This window comes from Carlito syrichta, unplaced genomic scaffold (assembly GCF_000164805.1).
Source record: "Carlito syrichta isolate Samal-C Ts95f unplaced genomic scaffold, Tarsius_syrichta-2.0.1 Scaffold79426, whole genome shotgun sequence".
NCBI classification, from domain to species: Eukaryota; Metazoa; Chordata; class Mammalia; order Primates; family Tarsiidae; genus Carlito; species Carlito syrichta.
Genome location: NW_007023522.1, coordinates 48838 through 72490, shown reverse-complemented (window position 1 = coordinate 72490; position 23653 = coordinate 48838). Strand labels below are relative to the sequence as shown.

General features: G+C 35.8%; 1 protein-coding gene across 1 annotated transcript in view; it reads right to left on the bottom strand.

Annotated features, from left to right (window-relative positions):
* Nucleotides 1-23653, bottom strand: part of IL1RAPL1 (interleukin 1 receptor accessory protein like 1) — a 47242-nt gene that overhangs the window by 21906 nt on the left and 1683 nt on the right. The window contains exon 2 of the mRNA XM_008054555.2: nucleotides 23243-23388. Within this exon, the coding sequence (XP_008052746.1) occupies nucleotides 23243-23388 (146 nt within the window). The remainder of the gene's footprint in view (nucleotides 1-23242; nucleotides 23389-23653) is intronic.

Here is a 23653-nt window from a genome sequence, read left to right as displayed (position 1 = left end):
TGTGAAACATTGGGGAGTCAGGATATTCATGCTGTTTCAAAGTATCTCTCTGCTGATTATTTATTAATGACCAAGCAAAAAATGGACACTGTCTAAAGGAAGTAACCAAAGTTAACATCACCAGTAATGGGACAAACTGACATTATGTGTCCCCTAGGGTACTGCACCAAGAAGACACAGTATCATTTATGTACTATTCTAGACAGAAACATATAAACATCCAAAAGATGAGAAAATGTCAGGCTAACCCAAACTGAGGAATAACTATAAAAACCAAACTGAGGAACACCTATAAAAAATAAAACTAGCTTCTACTCTACAAAAATGTAAATGTTATGAAAAAAAAAGAAAAGTTGAAGAACCATCCCAGATCAAAGAAGATGAAAGAGAATTGACAAGTAAATGAAATACATAATCGTGGATAGAAAAGATGCTACGAAGGGTACCTATAAAGACAATTTTTGAAATTTGATTATAGACTATATAATAGATGATGTTGGTCCAGGCTGTGGTGAATCCTGACTGTGCCTACCGCAATTCAGCCTGGGAGACAGTGTGAGACCTTGATTCAAAACGAAAAAGAAAGAAAGAAAGAAAGAAAGAAAGAAAGAAAGACAGAAAGAAAGACAGAAAGAAAGACAGAAAGAAAGAAAGAAAGAAAATTGAACTTATATTAATTAAAAAGCAAAATTTAACCAGGGATTAAACAACAAAATGAAACAATACTATATATATTGCAAATCTATGGTGCTGTATATGCATATATATAAACAGATGAAATGTACTGTACTATTTTATCTTTTAAAAGAAAATAGACCATAATGTCAAAAGTCAGTTTGGGGCGATGAACATACAGGACTTTCAATATATTCTGTGTTAAGTTTTACATAATAAAAATAATTATTTTTAGTTTAAGTAGATGAGATATCTGTAGATGATGTAAATACTACCCTGTAATTTCCTGTCAGTCCGAATATAAAGTTGACTGGCATTTTAGGACTTCTGTGAGCTCACAGGTTATTCTAGTCCTATTAACTTGATAGATCCAGCCAGACACCCAGAGATGCGTGAGCTAGGGCTGCAGGTTTGCAAGGATCGAGTTCAGATGTACAAAGAACAAGATGTTGAAAAATTAGTTAACAAGAGCATAACTAGGGGCAGGGCACAGGGAATAAGTGTATAAGAAGGAAGACAAGGGTAGAACCTGGGGACATAGGATGTGGGAGAAGGAAAGAGTACCTACACTTGTGAAGTGGCATGACAGCCTAAGTAAGAAGTTGGATTTGTGGACTAGATAAAGAAAACATGGTACATTTACATGATGGAATATTATGCAGCCATAAAGAAAAACAAAATTATGAACTTCACGGCAACTTGGATGGAGAGTCTATAATACTCAGTGATTTATCACAGAAACAAAGATCTGAGTACTACATGTACTCACTCATAAGCGGACCCTGAACATTATTACAATACTATAAGAAAGGCATGGGCAGTAGTGGGATAATGCCATGGAAGGGGGCATCAATAAGAATACCCAGACTTTAACTGTACGATGACCCCGTATGTACCTAACCCTGAGTTGTACCCCCATCTTTAAGTCAAAAAAGAAAAAAAGAAAAAAAACTTCCATCAGGTTTCCATTGCATTTTTTAAAATCCTTTTCTGACTTTTGGACGAGATAAATACTCCCATTCTCTATAAGTATTCTTTCTTCCACATACAAGTTTCCATTTTTCCATTGTTATTAACCGTTTCTCTTTAAATAAAATGTAAATATTCTCCATAATATAAAAGACATTGGTATTTTATTATTTTTAATTCTTCTGAATTTGATGAATATACTTTGGTTATGTTTTAAAAAACCCTTGTTTTTAGGAGATTCACACTCCTAAAATTAGGACGAATTTAGTTGCAATGTCTGCAATTTGCTCTCATGTGGTTCAGCAACAGTATGTGATGTGTGTTTATATATAGTGCAACTCTTTTGATCTACATATCTGTAGGACTAGAGATACGGTAAATATTACAAATATTGCTAGTTTGTGAATCTAGCTGAAGAAGATACATGAAATTTTACTGTACTATCCTTATAATTTTTCGGCAATGTCTGTACTATTTATTGCAAAATAAAAAGTTAAAAAATAGAAGATAGGCCAAATGGTGAGTTCACATTATTGCAAGTATCATTGTAATTATAGTATATTTGGGGTTGATTATCTTTGGATTAAAATGGAATTATCACAAAGATTCTAGTTTAATCTGTAGAAAGCCTTTAGTTTAATCTTCCCCAAAGACGTCTTTACCTTGGAAATTTCTTTGGAATCCATTTGCTGATTTACATTGCCCATGAAAAGTAGTAAGAAAGTAAAAGCGCCTTATGTTAGCATTTAAGTTTCTTCACTTTTTTAATTGACTAACCTTCAGCCATAACCATCCCTTCAATGTAATTTGTAAACTGAATTTGATATATGTTTTCCCAGTTCTTAAAAACTCAGAACCTCTCCATTTATCATCTTTCACGATTCTGCAAGAGAAAGCTAGATTATGCACTTTCAATGAACCTTTTCCAACTGAAGTGATTTTTTTTCCCTCCTTAGTACATGTATTTTCTGGAGCGTTTTCATCACTTATCCTATTGCATTATATCAGAGTTAGTTTTATTTATAATTTTATATTATAAAAAATTTATTTACCTTAGGACTTTTGCTTTGGCTGTTCCCTCTGACTCAAGTGCTTTCCCCCAGATTTCTGTATGCCTCCTTCTTTGTTTCTTCGTTTTTGCTCACACAGCACCTTCTCAATTCAGTTCACTGACCACTCATTCCAAGTCACAAGCCTGTGGCTGCACTTTGCATCCACTTGTCTTTAGTTTTTTCTACAGTATTTAACACTATAACACATAATATTAAATTTGCTTATCAATAAGTATATTATTGTTTATTATTCGTCTTCTCCTCTGATATACAAATTCCATCAGGGCAAGTTTTAGGTTGTTATTGCTTTTCGGTGTGTGTGTTTGTGTGTATATTGTCTATTTTGTCTATATCTTTCACTTACTATCCCAAGTACCTTGCTAACTATCTGATGCATTGTAAATATTTAGTGACTGCTTGTTGAATAAATGAATGATTACATGATTAAGAACAAATTCAGTTTTTAAATTAAAAATTATATTTTCATGTGTTTCTGCCCTAAAATTATAGGAAGATCTATGTGAGCCATTTTACTAATCAGTGTATGAAAAGTTTTAAGCAATTGATGAGATAAAATTATAGTATTAATATTCAGTCCATTATGTTAGTAATAAAATTGTATTATATAAAAAATGGTCAACTTAATATAGATTTAAAAATTATCTTTCATTCATAAATCTGATGACAATATAGTCTTGTATTGATTTACAGAACTAAGGAAGCTTCTATTCACTTGGCATTTGGAAATCAATCATGTACCACTTCACATCTTTGATATTGCTATTCAACTTTTCTCTCACTCACTAATTTATTCATTTTCTCTTTGTTTAATAAGTGTCTTGTATGTACTGGGTGTAGCACTTTTGATTTCTAGTGCTTAAGTGATGGATGAGGCATGTTTCTTGCTTAAAGGAGGCCATGTCTAGTTGCAGAGTCAGGCATGTGAGCACATATATAATAACAAATGATAAAATCTAATATTTATTGACCACTTAAGTGTTACTTTATATAAGTGCAAGAAATGCTATTCTTATAAGTATCATAATCATGAACCAGGTGAGCAATTCACTTGGAGTGTGTGTGTGAGAGAGAGAGAAAAGAAGAAGAGGAGACAGAAAGAGAAAGTGTGTGTGTTTCTGTTAGAAATTTTAGGGATAGGAGTGCCTACAATCGTTTTTGGAGAGTAGTTTGATTTTGGGTACTGGGAATGTATTGTGTGTGAAGGTAGCCAAATTCATGTTTTGATTTCTCAGTAAAAATATTTTATCTTTTTTGTAAAACAAATAGCAAATTGATTATTGCTTGCCAATAAATATTTGCTTGTATATGATATTTGCTTGTCAATAAGTATTTGTTTGAAGATTCTTGGTACCCATTAAGCCAGGTTTCCCAAAATTAGGTCAGAACAATAGGACAATGATTCTTTCTTGGGGAAAACTGGCATACGGTTTCAAATTGTACAACGTGGAGTTACTAGCACATACAAAGTTTTATTGCAGGAAACCTTTCCTTTTTCGATTACAAAATCAATGTTTGAAATATCTCCATTTAAAGACTCTAATGTGAAATGTATACACAACACAACATATTTACACACACATACAGGTACAGAGTATTCAGATGGGGCCTCCTTCATCTTAGATCTCATAAGATTTACTATGATGAGAGTGAAGCTAGACAAAGAAGGAAGATACCTCTGTAATAAAAAAAAAACACAAAAAAGCCTCAGGTGACCAGCTTAGAAGACAAGGATACTTTATATCAAGGTGTCAAATTTCACTGATGCCTAAAAGAAAATACTTTAGAAGAAAAAGTATTTGCTTTCCCTCTATTAGGAATGTCTCTCATAACATGTCACACAAATAGACAGGCACAGATGGAATGTTACAAAACATCTCTTGAGAGAAAACTGTCAGAGTGAAGGTGGCACTGCCATTTTACTCCTTTTCGTTAAGGGATACTGTGTTTATCCTGAAAGTAATCCTCCTCAAGAGGCTTTATTGTCACAGTTAGAACAATTTGGTCTTCCGTTGGGAATGCTTGGGTTGGCCAAAGAACACAGAGCATCTGGACTGCTTAGAAAACCAATAGAAGCAACCATTTTTTTTCCTCTACAGAAACATTGAACTCTTCTAAAACAAAATAGTATGATGATTTGTAGTATATTTAATGGATAGAAATATATTTATAAAATATTTAACATGTAAAACCTGATTGCAATTCCATACAAAATTGCATTGATAAACTTCAGGATTTTATATTATTCTTTTAGTGTTCTTCCTTTAGGGGTTTAATGTATTTCCTAATTACTGTGAAAGCATTAGAACAAAATGTGTTTGGCAAAATCTGTTGGTAATAATTTCTCTCATAAGACAAGCTTCACTCATAATCCTGGAGAGTCCAGAGTTAGAGTCTATTAAAGCAAAAATAATAGTCAAACCATATGCTGGCTCATTTCCTCCAATAGGAATAACAGAAAAATTGATCTTTTCTCTATCTTGAATGCTTTTGAATACTCTTTGTTTTCTGAATACATAAACATGCTTAGGAAAATAGTGATGAATTGATTTTGCGTTCTCATTTTGTAAAGAGATACTTTGAATACATTGCTAACTCTAAAAAAAAACTTTTTTCCTCTCATTATTAAATAATTGGCATATTTTGGGAATTACCAAGAGCAGAACCTACCATTACTGAACTATTCCTAAGGGAGCAGTAAATGGTTCCTTAAACTATGACAAAGTTGAGAACAAAGTCAGGGGCTCCATACAGTTTAGTGGTCTTTGTAGTCAGGATATATGAAGGGCTTGTCCTCAGTGATGAATTATCTTTTACCTAAATGTAAAAACATGGCCCTGCTTAACAAAGAATAGGATATTATCTTACCATCTCATTCTATGTATTGATTTTCAGTGCATGACAATTAGCGGTGGTTTGAGAAAATAATGTAGAAGCTAAGGTGTCCTCTAAAACATAAGATTTCTAATATAGACAGATTAAACTGGGTGCAAGAGTATACATTCAAGCAAATAGATTTCAATATACTTGGAAAATGTGTAAATAACTTGATTTTATGGCAAAGAGATTAATGATAGGTTTCCTGTAAGCATTTTCACAAATATTCAGTAGCTATACCAAAACAGATTTATTTTTTCTCACCTTTTTTGCCTCTATAAACATGCTTATTGTGAAGAATGTGAAAAATATAAGAATGGTAAGAATAAATTAAAGATTGCTTGGACTCACACTGCCATGAGGTAACCACTGTTAATAGTTCAGTGAATTTTTTATGCATCTTTCTAATGTATTAGGTTTTCATGTAACCTTAACATAGGCAAGTGATCAATGGCTTCAAATACTAATACTGCAAAATAGCTTATATTTTGCCTTTTATTCTACATAGTGATGGAGTTGATCTTGTTTAACATGATTTGTAAGCTATGGTCTGCTGAGTCCTCTTAGGAACCACTATAGGTCAATTAATAGTTATTTGCCTATCTATTTTTGCAACTATCATATAAAGATTACTGGTTCAACAATGCAAGTCAAATAAGAATTTTTAAAAAACCACTATGGAGATTTTCTCTACATAAATAATTATCATTTTTGACCATAGTCTGTAAATATTCACATAAAACACAGGTTAAAATATCATTTGATTTTAGAGGAGGTATAGATTTCAAATTTCATTAGACTAATTGCATTGTTTTATAGGTGAAGACACTATACTGGTATATGAATAGTCAGCAGTTGAAAATATATTTTAAGCCAGGTTCGGTGGCTCAGCCTGTAATCCTGCGCCTTGGGAGACTGAGGTGAGTGGATTGCCTGAGCCCGTGGGTTTGAGACCCGCCTAGGCAACTTGGCGAGACCTCATCTCTACAATAAATCAAAAGAATTAGCCGGGCATGGTAGCGTGCACCTGTAATTCCAACTACTTGGAAGGCTGAGGTGGAAGGATTGCCAGAGTTCCAGCAGGTTGAGGCTGTGGTGGCCGGGAGCAGCCACTGCACTACAGTCTGGGAGACAGAGTAAGACTCCAACTCAAAAAAAAAAAAAAAAAAGAAAATACATTTTAATACTACCAATTTTTATGTGACTATTGAGTTGCCACTGACTGCAGTCTAACCAAATAAAATTTTGTTGTGATATCTTTAATGTATTCTTATAAGTTACTTTCAACACTACGTAAGGTACTTGAATGCTATAGACTTATTTGTTTGGGGAGAGTTAGAAGGGTACTCTAGCAGTAGTGACTCTTTATCTTGAAACTGTTTGATGGTATAAATAAATTTTCAGGTAATACTCATTTTACATTACATACACTACTAGAATTATAATTCCAAACCTATTTAAGTCAGACAATTTATGTTTCATTCTTTTAAGCTTTCCTAATGGCCCCTTCCATTTTAGTTTGCATGAATTTCGCAAGTATTACAAGTAGGTACTTTCAACTGCAGTCGCATATCATAAGGAATTGTAATTTCTATTTTGCAGTTATGGGAACTTGCCATCTAAATATCTGAGTCAACTTTACAAACAAACTATAAGGAAAACACTAGAAAGAGCAACCTCTTGACTTCACTTTCAAGATTAGTAAAATGCACAATTACTCAAAATTCTGAGAATCTAAAATATCTGACAAATGGTCATAAAATATATTATTAGTCATACATTATCTAATATGATCCTTTAAGATTCCAACATTGAGGCTTAGGGACAACTAGTTTACAAATGATAAAATAGAGAACAATGACCCAAAGAGACTTGCGCTAGGTCACACAAAACTGAAGAGGCAAAACCAAAATACTCTCAAGTAATTGTCCATTTTTTCATTACAGTTTATAATTACTCTATTTTTCAGTTAGTTCTGTTATATCAAGTTTCAGTTAATGGTAATAATTTTGGGTGGTTTTAAAAAATAACCTTTGTGTACTTTCCTAAATATACCACTGGGTTTCTTTTTGAATTAAAAATAAATTATATTTAAATAGTATTTAAATATCCACTTTTAGGCTGGGCTCGGTGGCTCAGCCTGTAATCCCAGCACTTTGGGAGGCCGAGGTGAGTTGATTGCCTGAGCCCATGGGTTCGAGACCCGCCCAGGCAACTTGGCAAGACCTTGTCTCTACAATAAATCAAAAATTAGCTGGGTGTGGTAGCGTGCACCTGTAGTTCTGGCTACTTGGAAGGCTGAGGTGGAGCCCAGCAGGTGGAGGCTGTGGTGGCCAGGAGAGTGCCAAGGCACTCCAGTCTGGGCGACAGAGTGAGACTCCAACTCAATAAATAAATATCCACTCTTTGTTTAAAGAAATCAACTCCCAGACATTATTCTCCATAGAATATATTCTAAAAATAAAATATGTGCCCTAAAAGTAGAGGCAAATAACTAGCATATTTCCTACAGATGGCAAATATAATTCCCAATACTAAAATCTACTACAAGTTACCATGGTAATCTATTGGAAAGCAACACATTTTTCCTACTATATGACCTGAGAGAGTAGTTAGCATTTTTTAATGTGTCATGTCTAATTTCTCACCTTACTGACCTGGTTGTCAACGTTTAACACAGGAAGTGCTTATTAAAAGTTATAACTTGGCCAAGTTTGGTAGCTCAGCCTGTAATCCCAGCTTTTGGGAGGCCGAGGTGAGTGGATTGCCTGCCCATGGGTTCGAGACCTGCCTGGGAAACTTGGCAAGACCTCATCTCTACAATAAATCAAAAAAATTAACCGGGTGTGGCAGCGCGCACCTGTAGTTCCAGCTACTTGGAAGGCTGAGGCGGAAGGATCGCCGGAGCCCAGCAGGTCGAGGCTGCAGTGACTGAGAGCAGCCACTGCACTCCAGTCTGGGCGACAGAGAGACTCCAACTCAAAAAACAAACAACAAAAAAAGTTATACCTTGCGTTTTATGACCCAGTTGTGCCATTTCTCTACCAAATTCAGAAATTCATAGTCGTAAAAATGCACAGCCATCTCACTCTTCCCAATGATATTGCTTTTTAATGTTCCAGGACCGTGGTAGACAACCTTCTTGCAGAAGTGAGTCAACTACTAAGGACTTCTAACTCAGTACTTTGCTCATAACTGGCATACATATTTGTTGAATGGGAGTGATGTGCTGTTTTTTAATACCACAGGATTATATTGGTTATCTCCTTTGAGCAGTCTGCAGTGAAGTGAGATTTCGAGTAGGATATGAGACATTGTTAATCAACAGGTTGTTTTGACTTAGCAATAATAAGACTATCAAGGTGGTTTTTAGAAGGAAGAATGAGTGGTTGTTGGTGGGTGGTGGCCAAGAATATGCTATCCTGTTTGTGATCTCTAATGACACGTGTAGTTTTGCGATGTGTGTGCAGGATGATTTCTGTGGGATTCCTGCAAATGTTTTAAATAGATTTTTTTTTCTAAATTGCCTGCTTGTATTTTCTTTTTTCTTTTGCTTATTTTGAAGCCATATCATTGACCAATAATACATGGGAGCTCAGTTCCTATACTATGCTCACTCTTTCTTACTACATAATTGAGATTTAGCTAAACATAGGTATTTAAGTGTTCAAAACAGAAAATTAGCAGTATATACTGTTCACCATATACTTTGTTCCTCCTTGATAATTGTTAGTTGCATAAGCGGAACACTATATACAACCTATTTGCATAGACTAAAAAATATGTACACATTCATGTATAGTATATGTTGTTGGACATTTTGAGGTGTACTTCCTTTTTAAGGAATGGAATATGCTGGAAATGGGTCCAACAATGAAGGCCCTCTTCATTTAAGAGGTTGATTATTTTAATACTTGAAGAGAGTGACCTCTCACATCTCTTTGAGTTGCAAATATGTTCTATACAGCACAATCATTGAATATATGAGGCAAGTAGCCTCATTAAGAGTTGAGTGTGAGGGTAAAGAACCAACATTCAAATAGCTTCAAAGGTGTGGACCATGTAAAAAGAACAAGGCAATTAGTTAAGAATAGTCCCACTGACTGGCTCCACTCAGCTTTCATTCTTTTCTCATGGTAAGAGTGAGCTCAAGAGAGCTAGTTACTCTTTACCTATTAGGTGCTACCAAGTTTACTGGAAGGAACTGTTCACATTGTCTAGAAAAAGGCCATGGTATGCCAATTGTGGTCCACAAACCAATAGCAGCAGCCTCTGTCAGGAACTTGATTAAAATCCAAATCTTGAGTGTGATCTCAAACAAATGAATCCAAATTGCTTTTTAACATCTCTCTAGGTGATTTGTGTGTATTTTAAGTATGTAAAGCAGTTGTCTAGGGCTTCTAGTTGACTCTCCAAGAACAGAAACATAAGGAACCTAACTTTAGTCAATTCCTACAATATAGAAAGCACCATACTCTTGAATTTTCTGTTATATTTGGTATTATCTTGGAAGGTCTTCAAGATGAAAATACTTGTCCTTTTATCATATTTTTTTTTACTCTGAGTCGCTTAAGTATTGACATAATTTCCAGCAAGGAATGGAGCTTCTAATATCTATACTGTAGATCACTGATTCTTAACTGGGAGTAATGTCTCTTGGGAACATTTGGCAATGTCTGGAGATAGTTTTGGTTTTCCTATCTGAGGAAGGTACTATTGGAATCTAGTGGACAGAGGCCAGCAATGCTGCTAAACAATCTATAATGTACAAGACAGTTCCCACCACAACAAAGAAATATCCATTCCCAAATTTCAATAGTGAATAGATTGAGAAGCTCTGCTATAGATGAAGTTTAGATTCCTCAGAACACATTTAATCAATTCCATCACATTTATTAAGTGGGTTTGGTACATCGAAGCATATAACATAGAATTGCAAGTTAAAAGTCTTTTTCAAGAATTTAACATCTAGTTGGGGAAACAAGTGTAAAACCCAAGAGAGCAAATAAAGTACTTCCAGTGACTTATGATCAAATATAACTAAATGTTTAACAACATTTGCCCACATGAATGATCATCATAAATAAGGAAAATGGGCGAGTTTATCATTCATGACTCTTGACATTGGTTTTGTCCAGGACCATACTCTTGTTATTTGTTAATTGGGGAACAAGCTAATTATCAGCATACAATCATTTTTTTTCTTACTCAATAGTGATGCCACCTGTATATTCTTGCTCACAGCAAAGAAAATTGAGTAGGCAAAATGGCTAAAAGGCCAAACAATGTTACCCAATGCATTTCTATACTACAACTGATCAGCAAAACCTGGGATCCAAAGGCCTTTGAAAAGATACTTCACTGGTGAGGCAGAAAACTAACTTGGAGTTAATCTCATTTAAATAAAATATTCTATGTCTAAAAATATAGTCAGCTCAAAGAGTTAATTTTTACCATTGTAATTTTGGTGGCAATCAATAGCCTTGTTGGAACGTTCATATCAAGAATCTCAGAGGTACAAAATCATTGGTATTGAACAATTTGTGTTCCTGGCATTCATAGTAGCCTCCAAGTGCATTTGGTTATCTGTTCTGGTACTAATTATTAAGAAAAAAAATATAAATAGGGGTCAGCTATTTAGGTATCTTACATAAATGATGGTCAGAGAAGGAATACAAATGTTATAAGAAAAAAGAACATTTTGGCTACAAAATGTCATATCTTATCCAAGAAGTTCTGTTAAACCTGAAGGCTCTGCTTTGGAGATGCTACAGCAACATAACTAAATTGCTTTAATATTTTGGCATCGCATAAGTCAAGGTTCAGTAAAAGTGCCTTTTCTGTGGAAACCAACTCAATTTTGAACAGGTCATTTTCTTTCTAGGAAGATGCTGCCATATAGAGACATAGAAAATTTTGATATGTGGGCAAGGTTTAGCTTTTACATATTCTGAAATCAATGGTTAATGATGTCAAATGGTCAGCCTCAAGAGAGGTTTACATAGTTCTATTATCTTACTGTATGTCTCAGTAAATAAATGCACTAGGCAAATACTAACAAGGGTTGGGGCATATATTACAAAGATGATTCATTACAAGAAGGGTTAAGGAGTCCACTGGGTGCAAATCTGTTTGGATTTAAAACAATACATCCTAAATAATGTACACTTAATTACATTACTAAAGATATTCCGAGGACTAGGGAGTTTATAGAGCCAAGTCTAATTCCTATTGATTATGTTCTTTGGAGGGCAAGGGAGAGAGTGTGCACAAGAAGTAAAATGGGTTTGAGGGGAAATAGTGAAAACCAAAATGTTTGTCATTATTAGTGCTAAATCTCTTAGATACTTTGCCAGTTCCCAAACTATTTTGTGATGAATGAATTGCCATATTATTGTAATCAATATGAGTAAACATAACAATTCAGAACAGAATTGCTAATAAACATCTTTAATGTGACAGTTTCAAAGTCAAACATTCACCAGGAAGCACAGTTCCACATTAGGAATGTTTAACAACAATAGAATTTTAAAAGTCTATGATGGTACTCCAAATTATATTGGTCCTTATTTCCTGTTCATTTCATTTTAATTTTCATGGCTGTAACTTTGGCTAGCACAATGCCAGGAACATAGTAGGTTCTTAAACAGCATTAAATGCATGAATAAATAAATGTAGTTTTCCATTAGGACAGCACATTGAAACCAAAGTAAATCTATCATGAAGTCAAATTTGGAATTGACAAAACAAAATTTCTGGAATTAAAGCTAACCATTTTAATGAAAGATGAATTAGAATTCAGGGAATTGATAATGAAACACATGATTGCTGCATTCTTTATTACCCAGAATATCACATCGTTGGAACAAAGAAATTTTGTAATAATTTGTTAACATTTATTGGGTGCTAAGTATGTGTCAGACACTGTGATAAATATTGACATGGATGAGTTCATTTAATCTTCACAGCTGCTGTATGTGATAGGTCTTATTATTATTCCCATTTCATAGAAGAGAAATTTGAGGTTTATAGTGATTAAGTGATTTGCCAAAGATAGCACAGCTGGTGAGAACAGTTGGGTTTTGAACACAGCTAGTTTTACTCCTAAGTCCATGCCCTGAACCATTAAGGTGCTTTGCTTCAGTTAATAAACGTGTCCATATTGTAAGGTTATTCAAAGTTATAGTGTGGAAAAAAGACACAAGGAATGAAGAAGGAATTCAGTACTGCCTAATGGGTACAAGAGTGGCTAGACCTGAGGCCAGAGCACAATGCTGCTGGGTATAGTTCTAGAGTATTGTTTGTTTCAGAGAAATACACATGTAAAACATGTAAAAAACAGGAGAGGTCAGAGCTTTGGAAGAAAACTGAAGATTGGTGTTTAATGCATGTGGAGACGGGCAGCAAGAACTAGAAATCCAAGAAATGCATCCAGGCAAAAGGTTCAGAGACTCAGACATGGAAGTCGATCAAGTATGGAGAATTACAGGGACAGGCAATAACTCATTAACTAATTTGTCAACCCTTTATTTTGGTTCTTTTTGAAGTCAGGATCTAACGCTTAAGTTTGCTAGGCCAGGGACTGACAAAAAGGACTGAATAGAAGCTGATGACCAGAGTGAGGAGTAAGGGGCAGGGCAGTTATAAGCCAGTATGGCCCATGGACCTTGTCCACCCCTTCATTTTTCATCTTTCTCTCACTGGATATTCTATTGTTCTGCATAAAAGTGAAATACATTTATCTTATATGTCTGACAAAATTCTAAGTGTTCTAAGTATCCAAATATCTTCTTTGGTTGCAGGGATTGACAACTTTGGATATTATCAAGCAAGGTATTTCTAAGGTCAAATTTCTTAGTAAATTTTCAACAGGCTTTCATAATGATAAAAGGTTGATCCAGAATCTAGTCTAGTTCAAACGTAGCTGAATTATTTATTATGGTAGTCCCGTGGTATTAAGGAAGACTAAATTGATAATGGGAACAATGTTTCAAGGAATCCATACCACCCACTGCAGGGCTATAAAATCATTTTATTATGCCAACAATACTGAACAAAAGGTAAGAGTTGGGGGGCGGGGAAATGCTTAGATAAGTTTGGCAAAGGAATGTCCTGGAAGGTTTACCCGTCAGAAGCAATGACAGTGGTGTACAAGATCTGCATTCAATAAATGTTTTAGCATGTCTCTCTAGGGAAGTTTTAAAGAAAGAAAACTTTGAAGGCCCATCAGTTAAGGATGACTAATTTGCTGCAGCTCCCTTTAAAGGAAGGCTCACATTCACTTTAAGAGGGACTTTTGGAGTACATGACCTGGAAGGAGTCTTTTTGGCTTCTTAATGTTTTTATTTTCTAAGAATAAAATGCTGAAGACATAAATATATATTTGGAAATCTGAAATATTTTTGTATTGAAGAGCCCTCATTGGCCACAATTTTCCTTTTCACGTTTAAGAGATCAGATGTTACTAACTTTTTAAAATCAAAATTTTCTTGTTTCCTCAAACATATATTTTTCTAGAATTGCAAGCTTTTGTAGCTTTGGGCGACTTAACCTTAAGCTACACATGCTAAAAATAGTCTGGGGGTGTTTGACCCTTCCTGGCTGTGTGCCTTTCTGCAAAAACAGAGCTTCAATAGCTTGATCCTTAGAAAACATTTATTTTTCTCCCTCTCTCCTTATGATTCCTACTTAACTGTCAGCCCTACATTGTCCCAATGGAAAATACATGCTTTCGAAGTCAAAAGCTTTTTATATGTGCCCTATATATTTTCTCCCTTACCTCCATTTTTGAGGAACAATTCAAACAAATTAGCATATTCAAGCGAGTGACCAGAATGGTGAAATATTTCACTCATAGAAACAAAGAATGAATAAAAGGAGCTAAAGACATTGAGCTTGGCAGAGTAAGGGGCCAGCAGAATCATGGTGATTTTTATCAAATATTGGAAGGGCTGTCTTGGGGAAGAATGTTTAAAAGTGTAGAACTAAGGCCAATGGATAGAGGGTGATATAGGAATATTTCCTAAAAGATTTTTTTCTTTCAAAAGTAGAATGGGCTTCGTTAAGAGAAAATATGATCCAATGTAAGCTGGATAGACAACTTAGGAAGACAGGATAGAAGGATAATTTCAATTACACAACATTTACATTGGTTGCAATCATGTGAAGCTATTTCTGACCTTATAGATGTGTGATATTTCTATTCAATTCCCTTTATTGTTTGACTTTATATTATACTATAGAAACAATCATATTGCTAGTTGCTACTTATCTTTCCCCTTGACTCACATCCTAAAAAATAGAATTAATATTGTAGTCACCTTGACAACAGAGGTGTCTGTTTTAATAGCTTTCAGTAGCATTATTCAAAGGGAATCTATTGCCCAATAAAGAAGGGAGAACAGTCTTCAATGTTCTCTTTTTTTCCCAAACCTCAAAGAGTCTAGGATTAAATATGTGCTTTGAAATTAAAATCATTGTAAATTTGCTGAGTAAGAAAGCATCAAGTGTATTTGTTCCAAAGACTAGAAAATTTTCACTCAGCATAATATAGAAAATTTTTTTTTCTTGTAATGTACATGAATTTTACTAACTTAAAGGCATGGCTTGTATCTTACAATTGTCTCTTATTTCAAACAATTCTATATACATAGTGGTGGTGCCAAAACTGTATACACATTTTAAGAGATGTTATCTTTGTATTACTTTTCAAAGTTGAATTGGATGCTGACAAGATGGAGACTGGACAGGTCAGACTGTGAGAGTCTCTGCAAAAGCAAGTGTTCATAAAGACTCTGCATGAGTAGGCGTGTGCTGGTGGAAAAGTGAAAGTTCGTCTGTGGGGAGATTCAGGTTCTTGCACCCAGGTCTCCCCTCTGAAGGTAACGGCAAACCACCACCACCGTGAGATTGGAGCTGTGGACACGCATGATCATCTGTTGTTCATGGGACTCTCCTGAGAAGACGCTGCAGAATCCAGCTGATTCTCATCACCTGGTGCCTGGCCCACACTATTACCTGTTATAGCAAATCAGCTGGAGCCCAAAAACAAAACAGTGGAGAGAGAAGATCGAGGAGAGCCGCAGAAGAACCTCATGCCCAGTGAAGAAATGCCACTGTAGTCATTTACTCTGTCCCAGGACCAGGCAGAGACCTGCATTTTCCTGCCCAGCTCTGCACAGCTTCCAACTTGGGACCTAAGGTAATCTCATCAAACTGGGAGAGACAGAAGCCCCTCCCCTGTGATGGATCAGAAACAGACAGGCCAGGTCTGAGTGGCAGACTTGATCTGAATGGTAGACTTGACAGGTAGCAAGTTGGGTGAGTCCAGGTCTGATCAACCCTCTATCCACAGTATGCCTGGGGCATCTGACCCAGGCTGTGAGCAATCCTATCAGCCTACACCGAGAGCTAGAGATCAGAGCTGAAAGGATGTTGAACTTACAGGAATGACCTCAGAGTGAGTTTGGTTCCTTGTTTTTATTTTTTTATTTTATTTTTGTCTGTTTGTTTTGCTCATTTTTGTTTGTTTTTGTTTTAGTTTTTTCTAGCTTTTTCTTTCTGTTTTTGCTAATATTTTTGTACTTGTTTTGTTTCTGTTATTTTACTGATTGCTTTTTCTTTAGACTTCCTGTTTGTGTATGGGAAGAGTACATCAATAGGGAAGTTTTTGTTGGTTTGTGTGTTTTTATGATTGTCTGTATATTTTAATTTTTTTAAACTCTTTTCTGCATTTGTGTCTCTTTTCATTTGTTAGTTGGTACGTCTGACTGTTTTTCCTCTTACTCTTCTCTCTCTCCATATTTCTCTTGCCCCTCTCTTCCTTTTCCATTCTTTCCCTTTTTCTTACTTCATTTTGCTTCCAGGGAGCAAACCTATACTGCTACTGCATGGACATATTGTAAGACAGTGAAAAGTGGGTTCCAGGGTGCCGGTACACCTGTCGATGGACACTGGGATCTACAGACAGATTTTGAATCACAGTTCCACCCTCAATTAAATCTCAAAACTGCAAAAAGTACAGCCCCCAACCCACAGTCCAGCTTGAAAATTAAACAGAGTCAGAGGATCCACATAAGGATGAATAGGAGATTGGCGGGGGTAGAAGCAACCCCGCCAACCCTGAACAACAGAATTAAAGAAGAGGGGGGGAAAGCGGGGGGGGGGAGCGGTGGGAGGAAAACCCACACAAATGAAGAAAAACCAAAAGAAGAATATGGATCTTACAAAGACCCCTGGGAGGTCAGACACTGAGAAAACAGACTTCGAAACACAAACAATGAAGAACCCCCAGAATGACTGGTTTCAAACTACATACCCAGAAATCAAGACATTAATAGAGAGAATAAATACAATTGAGGAAAGCCAAAGGGAAAATATGAAGGAGTTGATAACTGAGAAAACAGCAGTAAAGAATACTGTGAATGAAATAAATAACAAACTGATAAGCATGGAAAGCAGAATTAGCCAAGCAGAAGAAAGAATCTCAGAGCTTGATGACCAAAATATAGAACTAACCCAAACTGTCAAAAGCATAGAAAATAAGCTTAAAAAGATAGAACAAAACCTTCAAGAGATGAGCAATTATTTCAAGAGACTGAACCTAAGAGTAATTGGGCTTCCTGAGGCAGAAAGAGAGACAGAGACCACCCTGAAACAAACATTTCATGAAATCATTCAAGAAAACTTCCCTCATCTCATCAGTGATGTGACCAATCAAACACAAGCGATTCAGAGAACCCCTGCAAGACAACAAATGAGAAGACCAACTCTTAGACATAGTAATTTGCCTAAAAAAAGTAGGTATAAAAGAAAAAATCCTAAAGGCAGCAAGAGAAAAAGGTCTAACTACCTACTGGGGAAGACCAATTAGAATAGCAGCAGATTTATCTATAGAAACACTTCAGGCTAGGAGAGCTTGGAACCCAATCTTCAAAGTTCTTAAAGATAAACAATTTCAACCAAGAATAACCTACCCAACTAAGCTAAGCTTCATCAATGATGGAAAATTAAAATCTTTCCCAGACATTCAATCCCTTATGCTGCCTCCAGACCAGCACTACAAGAAATACTTAAGAAAGTACTAAACACAGAAGAAAGGAAAAAAACAAGCCAGGCTCGGTGGCTCAGCCTGTAATCCTGTGCCTTTGGAAGGCTGAGGTGAGTGGATTGCCTGAGCCCGTGGGTTCGAGACCCGCCTTGGCAGCGAGACCTCATCTCTACAATAAATAAAAAAAATCAGCTGGGCATGGTAGCACATGCCTGTAATTCCGGCTACTTGGAAGGCTGAAACAGAAGGATCGCCGGAGTCCAGCAGGTCAAGGCTGCGGTGGCCGGAAGCGGCCACTGCACTCCAGTCTGGGCGACAGAGTGAGAATCCAACTCAAAAAAAAAAAAAAAAAAAAGAACAGCAATACCCTTCACAAGAAGGAAAAAGATTGAAAACATACATGAATCAACCCAAAAATCAAAAGAAAGACAACAAACAAACAGCAACAACAAAAACAAAATATAAGAACCCCATGGCAGGAACAAATTCTCACATTTCAATAATTAACCTGAATGTGAATGGACTAAATGCACCACTGAAAAGACATGGAATGGCAAAATAGATAAAATATCATGAGGCAACAATATATTGTCTCCAAGGGACTAATTTCACCAGAGAGGATACTAACAGACTCAAAGTCAGAGGATGGGAAACAAAATTCCTAGCTAACAGAACACAAGAGAAAGTGGCAGTTATAATCTTAATATCAGACAAAATACCCTGTAAGCTATCAAAAATTTAAAAAGATACAGAAAGTCACTACATAATGAAAAAAGGTTCAATCCATCAAAAAGAAATATTCATCCTAAACATACATGCACCCAACATAGAAGTACTAACTTTCATAAAACGGCTTCTAGATAAACTTAAAAAGATATTGACTCTATCACTATCATAGCTGGGGACTTAAATACCCCACTCACAACTCTAGACTGATCATCAAGACAAAAAATCAACACGGAGATCCAGAACTTCAATGTGACACTTGAACAAATGGACTTGATACCTACAGAACACTCCACCCAACAATCATGGAATATACATTCTACTCATTACCACATGGACATACTCAAAGATATTGACCATATCCTCAGTCATAAATCAAGCATAAACAAATTTCACAAGATTGAAATCCTGCCATGCACCTTCTCAGACCACAGTGGAATAAAAATAACAAAGTTCCCCAAAAAACCACAGAGACATGGATACTAAACATCATGATGCTAAGCAACTCATGGGTCAACATGAAAATCAAAACAGAGATTAAAAGATACCTGGAAAAAGTGAAAATGAAGAAACATCTTTCCAAAACCTCTGGGATGCCATGAAAGCAGTAGTAAGAGTGGAATTCATATCTCTACACACACACTTGAAGAAAATGGAAAGATCACAAGTGAACACCCTAGCAAGTCACCTGAGTAAGCTGGAAAAGCAAGACCACCAAAATCCTAACTTCAGCAGAAGAATCCATATCACCAAAATAAAAGTCCAAATCCAGGACATAGAAGGAAAAAAGATAATACAAATAAAAAAAACAATGAAACAAAAACTGGTTCTTTGAAAGTGTAAACAAGATTGATGGTCCCCTAGCTAGACTGACCAAGAAAAGGAGAGAAAAAACACAATCAGAAACACAAAAGATGAAGTAACAACTGACCCTGAAAAAATACGAAAGATTATCAGAGATTACTATGTACACTTGTATGGAAACAAACTTGAAAACCTAAAGGAAATGGAAGAGTTTCTGACATCACACAACCTTCCCAGGATTAAAAATGAAGAAATCGAGACCCTAAATAGACCGATAACTATCCAGAAAATGGACTATATCATGAGAAAATTATCTACAAATAAAAGCCCTGGACCAGATGGCTTTCCAGCAGAATTCTACAAAAATACAAGCAGGAACTAATACCAATTCTATTGAAAGTATTCCAGGTGATGGAGTAAGATGGAACTCTCCCCAAATCATTTTATGAAGTTAACATCACATTGATACACAAGCCAGGTAAAGATCCAACAAACAGAGAACTACAGGCCAATATCCTTGATGATCATAGATACTAAAATACTCAACAAGATCCTAGCAAACCAGATTCAACAACATATCTCAAAAATCATCTACTATGACCAAGAAGGCTTCATCCCTGCGAGGCAAGGTTGGTTCAACATTCATGAGACCACAAACATAATTAAATACATCAAAATATATTAAAACAAAAACCACATAATTATAATATTAGATGCAGAAAAGCTTTTGATAAAATACAGCACTCCTTCTTGATAAAAAGCTTCGAACATCTAGGCATAGATGGAGCATACCTCAAAATAGTAAGAGCCATCTACGAGAAACCCACAGCCAGAATGCTGCTAAACAGACAGAAATAGGAACCATTTCTCCTGAAAACTGGAACAAGACAAGGATGCCCACTCTCACCCCTCCTGTTCAACATAGTTTTGGAAGTCCTAGCAAGAGCAATCAGACAAGAGAAGGCGACCAAGGGTATCCAAATAGGAAAAGAGGATATCAAGTCATCCCTCTTTGCAGAACACATGATTTTATACCTCGAAAACCCAAGAGAATCTGTCAAAACCTCCTTGCACTGATAAAGGACTTTGGTAAAGTCTCAAGGTATAAAATAAATGTGCAAAAGACAATCATATTCCTATACACCAGTAATAAAAAAACAAAAACCCAAATAAAAAGCACAATTCCATTCACAATAGCCACAGAAAAAATGAAATACCTTGGCATCTTCCTAACCAGAGACGTGCAAGACCTTTACAAAGAAAACTACAAAACACTGCTCAAAGAAATAAATATGACACAAACAAGTGGAAAAATATTCCATGCTCATGGATTGTAAGAATCAACATTGTGAAGATGTCCATTCTACCTAAGGCAATCTACAGATTTAACACAATACCCATCAAATTACCAGCAACATTCTTCTCAGACCTAGAAATAACCATACAGGAATTCATATGGAAACATAAACGACCACTAATAACCAAAACAATCATCAGCCAAAAAACAAACAAACAAACAAACAAACAACAACAACAAAAACAAAGCAGGAGGTATCACACTCCCAGACTTTAAACTTTATTTAAAGCTACAATAATCAAAACAGCCTGGTATTGGTACAAGAGCAGGCATATAGACCAATGGATAGAACTGAGATTCCAGAAGCAAAACCTCAATTTCTCAACCAACTCATCTTCGACAAAGCCTCCACCACCTACCACTGGGGAGAGGGGAACCTATTCAGTAAATGATGCTGGGAAAACTGGCTGACCACATGCAGAAGATTGAAACAGGACCCCTACCTATCCCCATACACAAAAATCAATTCTAAATGGATCAGAGACCTAAACGTAAAACCTCAAACGATAAGAACCTTAGAAAATGCAGGAGACATTCTTATGGAAATTGGAACTGGCGATCAATTCCTGATCAAAACCCCAAGTGCCCATGCCAGAAGAGATAAGATAGACAATTGGGACCTCATCAAACTGACAAGCTTCTGCAAAGCCAAGAAACCTTCAAGAGAACAAGGAGACAGCCCACAGACTGGGAAAAAATATTTGCCAACTGTATGTCTGACAAAGACCTAACATCTAGGATATACAAGGAACTCAAACATGCTGAAAAGAAAAAAATGAACAGCCCCATTACAAAGCGGATAAAAGATATGAATAGACAGTTTTCAAAAGAAGATGTACGAGCAGCCAACAAATGCATAAAAACATTTAGTCTCATTTGTCATCAAAGAAATGCAAATTAAAACTACACTGAGATACCACCTAACTCCAGTCAGAATGGCCATCATCAACAACTCATAAAATAACAGATGCTGGCGAGAATGTGGTGAAAAGAGCACACTTCCACACTGTTGATGGGAGTGTAAACTAGTACAGCCTGTGTGGAAAACAGCTAAAAGTTCTAAAAGTTCTAAAAATCGACCTTGCATATGATTCCACAATTCCCCTAGAACTTCGCCACCCGGAAGAAATCAAATCACTCTATGAAAAAGATACCTGCACGCGTATGTTTATCACAGCATTGTTCATAATAGCAAGAACATGGAACTAACTGTGCTGCCCATCAAAAGAGGCCTGGATTTAAAAATGTGGTACATATACACAATGGAATATTACACAGCTGTAAAGAAGGAAAAAAATCATGAACTTCGCAGCAACCTGGATGGACTTAGAGTCTATAATTCTAAGTGATCTTTCACAGAAACAAAGAACTGAGTATCACATGTTCTGTCATAAGTGGACCCTAAACAACTATCGTAATACTATAAGAAAAGGTTTGACAGTAGTGGGAAACTGTGGGGGAATGTGGGGGCGGGGAGGTAGGATTGACAGTACTGAGAATCTGCCTGGGGAGGGGGTGTAAACCTTATCAACCCAGGGACCTGCACAGTGAATATTTGTATACCTAACCCTGAACTATTGTACCCCACTATTTTAAAATAAAAAAATTAAAAGTTAAAAAAATTTGAATTTAATTACGGTGGCAATATGTAATTGCAGAAGTCAAACATGACTTGTATTTATCTTTTGTCATTGGTATATAATGAGTATTACAATTTTAATAGAGCTTTTTCCCTTTCTTAAAATGTGTATACTTTTTTGGCACTGTTTGTGTGTGTTTGTATCCCTAACCCTATGCATAAAGTGTTGGGCAACTACAATCTCTCTTACTTCTAATGCATTGTTATTAATCACAGAAAAATATTGCACATGTAAAAGTAATCCAAGGCAGAAAAAATAAGTCAAGAAATAGTGCAATGGGGAATTCATCATTAGTTCTTACACTAAAACAACAGCCTTCCAATAAGGAACACAATCATGACTTAAAACCATTTAGGCTATTTTTAAGACTGTAACACCTATTTCTAATAATAATAAATTGCATCTAACTAAACACGTTGTGTGTACAGACTCTGCATCAAGCCCTTCACATTCATTGTCTTCTTTTATTCTTATGACACATTAAGAATTGAAACTATTATTTTCCCTTTTCTATATATCAGAAAACAAAAGCCCAGGGAAGTTCAATGTCTTGTCTAAGGTTATGCAGTTATTATTAAAGCAGAGTAAGGAATTCAAATTCTACTCTAGAGCCTGAGTTAGTCACCTCCAGTATGTTTTCAGAAATTGATGGTCTTAATGCCAATGTGATTATTTTATTTATAATAACCTGCATAGAGAAATAAATTTTATTTTATTTTATATTTTAGAAGTGGAAATATTTTCTTTTCCTTTTTTTTATTTCAGTAGCTTTGGGGGAGTATGAATAGTTTTGGTCTGGGCTTTAAGTATACCCACCTACTCAAACTGTGCACATTTTACCTAATAGGTGATTTTTTTTGGTCCCTCGACCCCTTAGTTCCTTCCACTTCTGAGTTTCCAGTATCCAATATACCATTTCCTGTGTCTTTGCATATCCTTAGTTTAGCCCCAACTCATAAGGAAGAACATACGGTGTTTGGTAGAAAAACAAAATTTAATTTGTTTCTTGGTTCCCAATGATTTCCCTTCTATTATACATTCAGTTGACCACTCAAGCTTAGAAGGTTACACTCACCCCTTTTGTGAAGGAGAACACTGGCGTGTCGACGTCCATTTCCATTTTCAACATAACAGGAGTAATTTCCCAAGTCACCTTCTTCCACAGAGTCCACAATTAATGAGATAGAAACTTCCTGTTCCCCAAGATGCTCCTTGAGAATTCTAAAATATAAAGCAAAACAAACAAACAAAAATCCCCAAACAAACATACACATACACGAGAAAGAAATAAATGTAACTAAATCCAAATCTGATGTTAAAATACCTACAGAATCTGTGTTTCAAATTTGGCTATAGATTGAAGCTATGTTAATTAAATTATATTATGCCCTTTTCTTCTTCACTTCTAATGAGAGAACTTGTCTTTGTAGATGCTAATGAAGTTGCAGTTAATTATCTCTCTTAGCAGGACAATCACACTGTCATA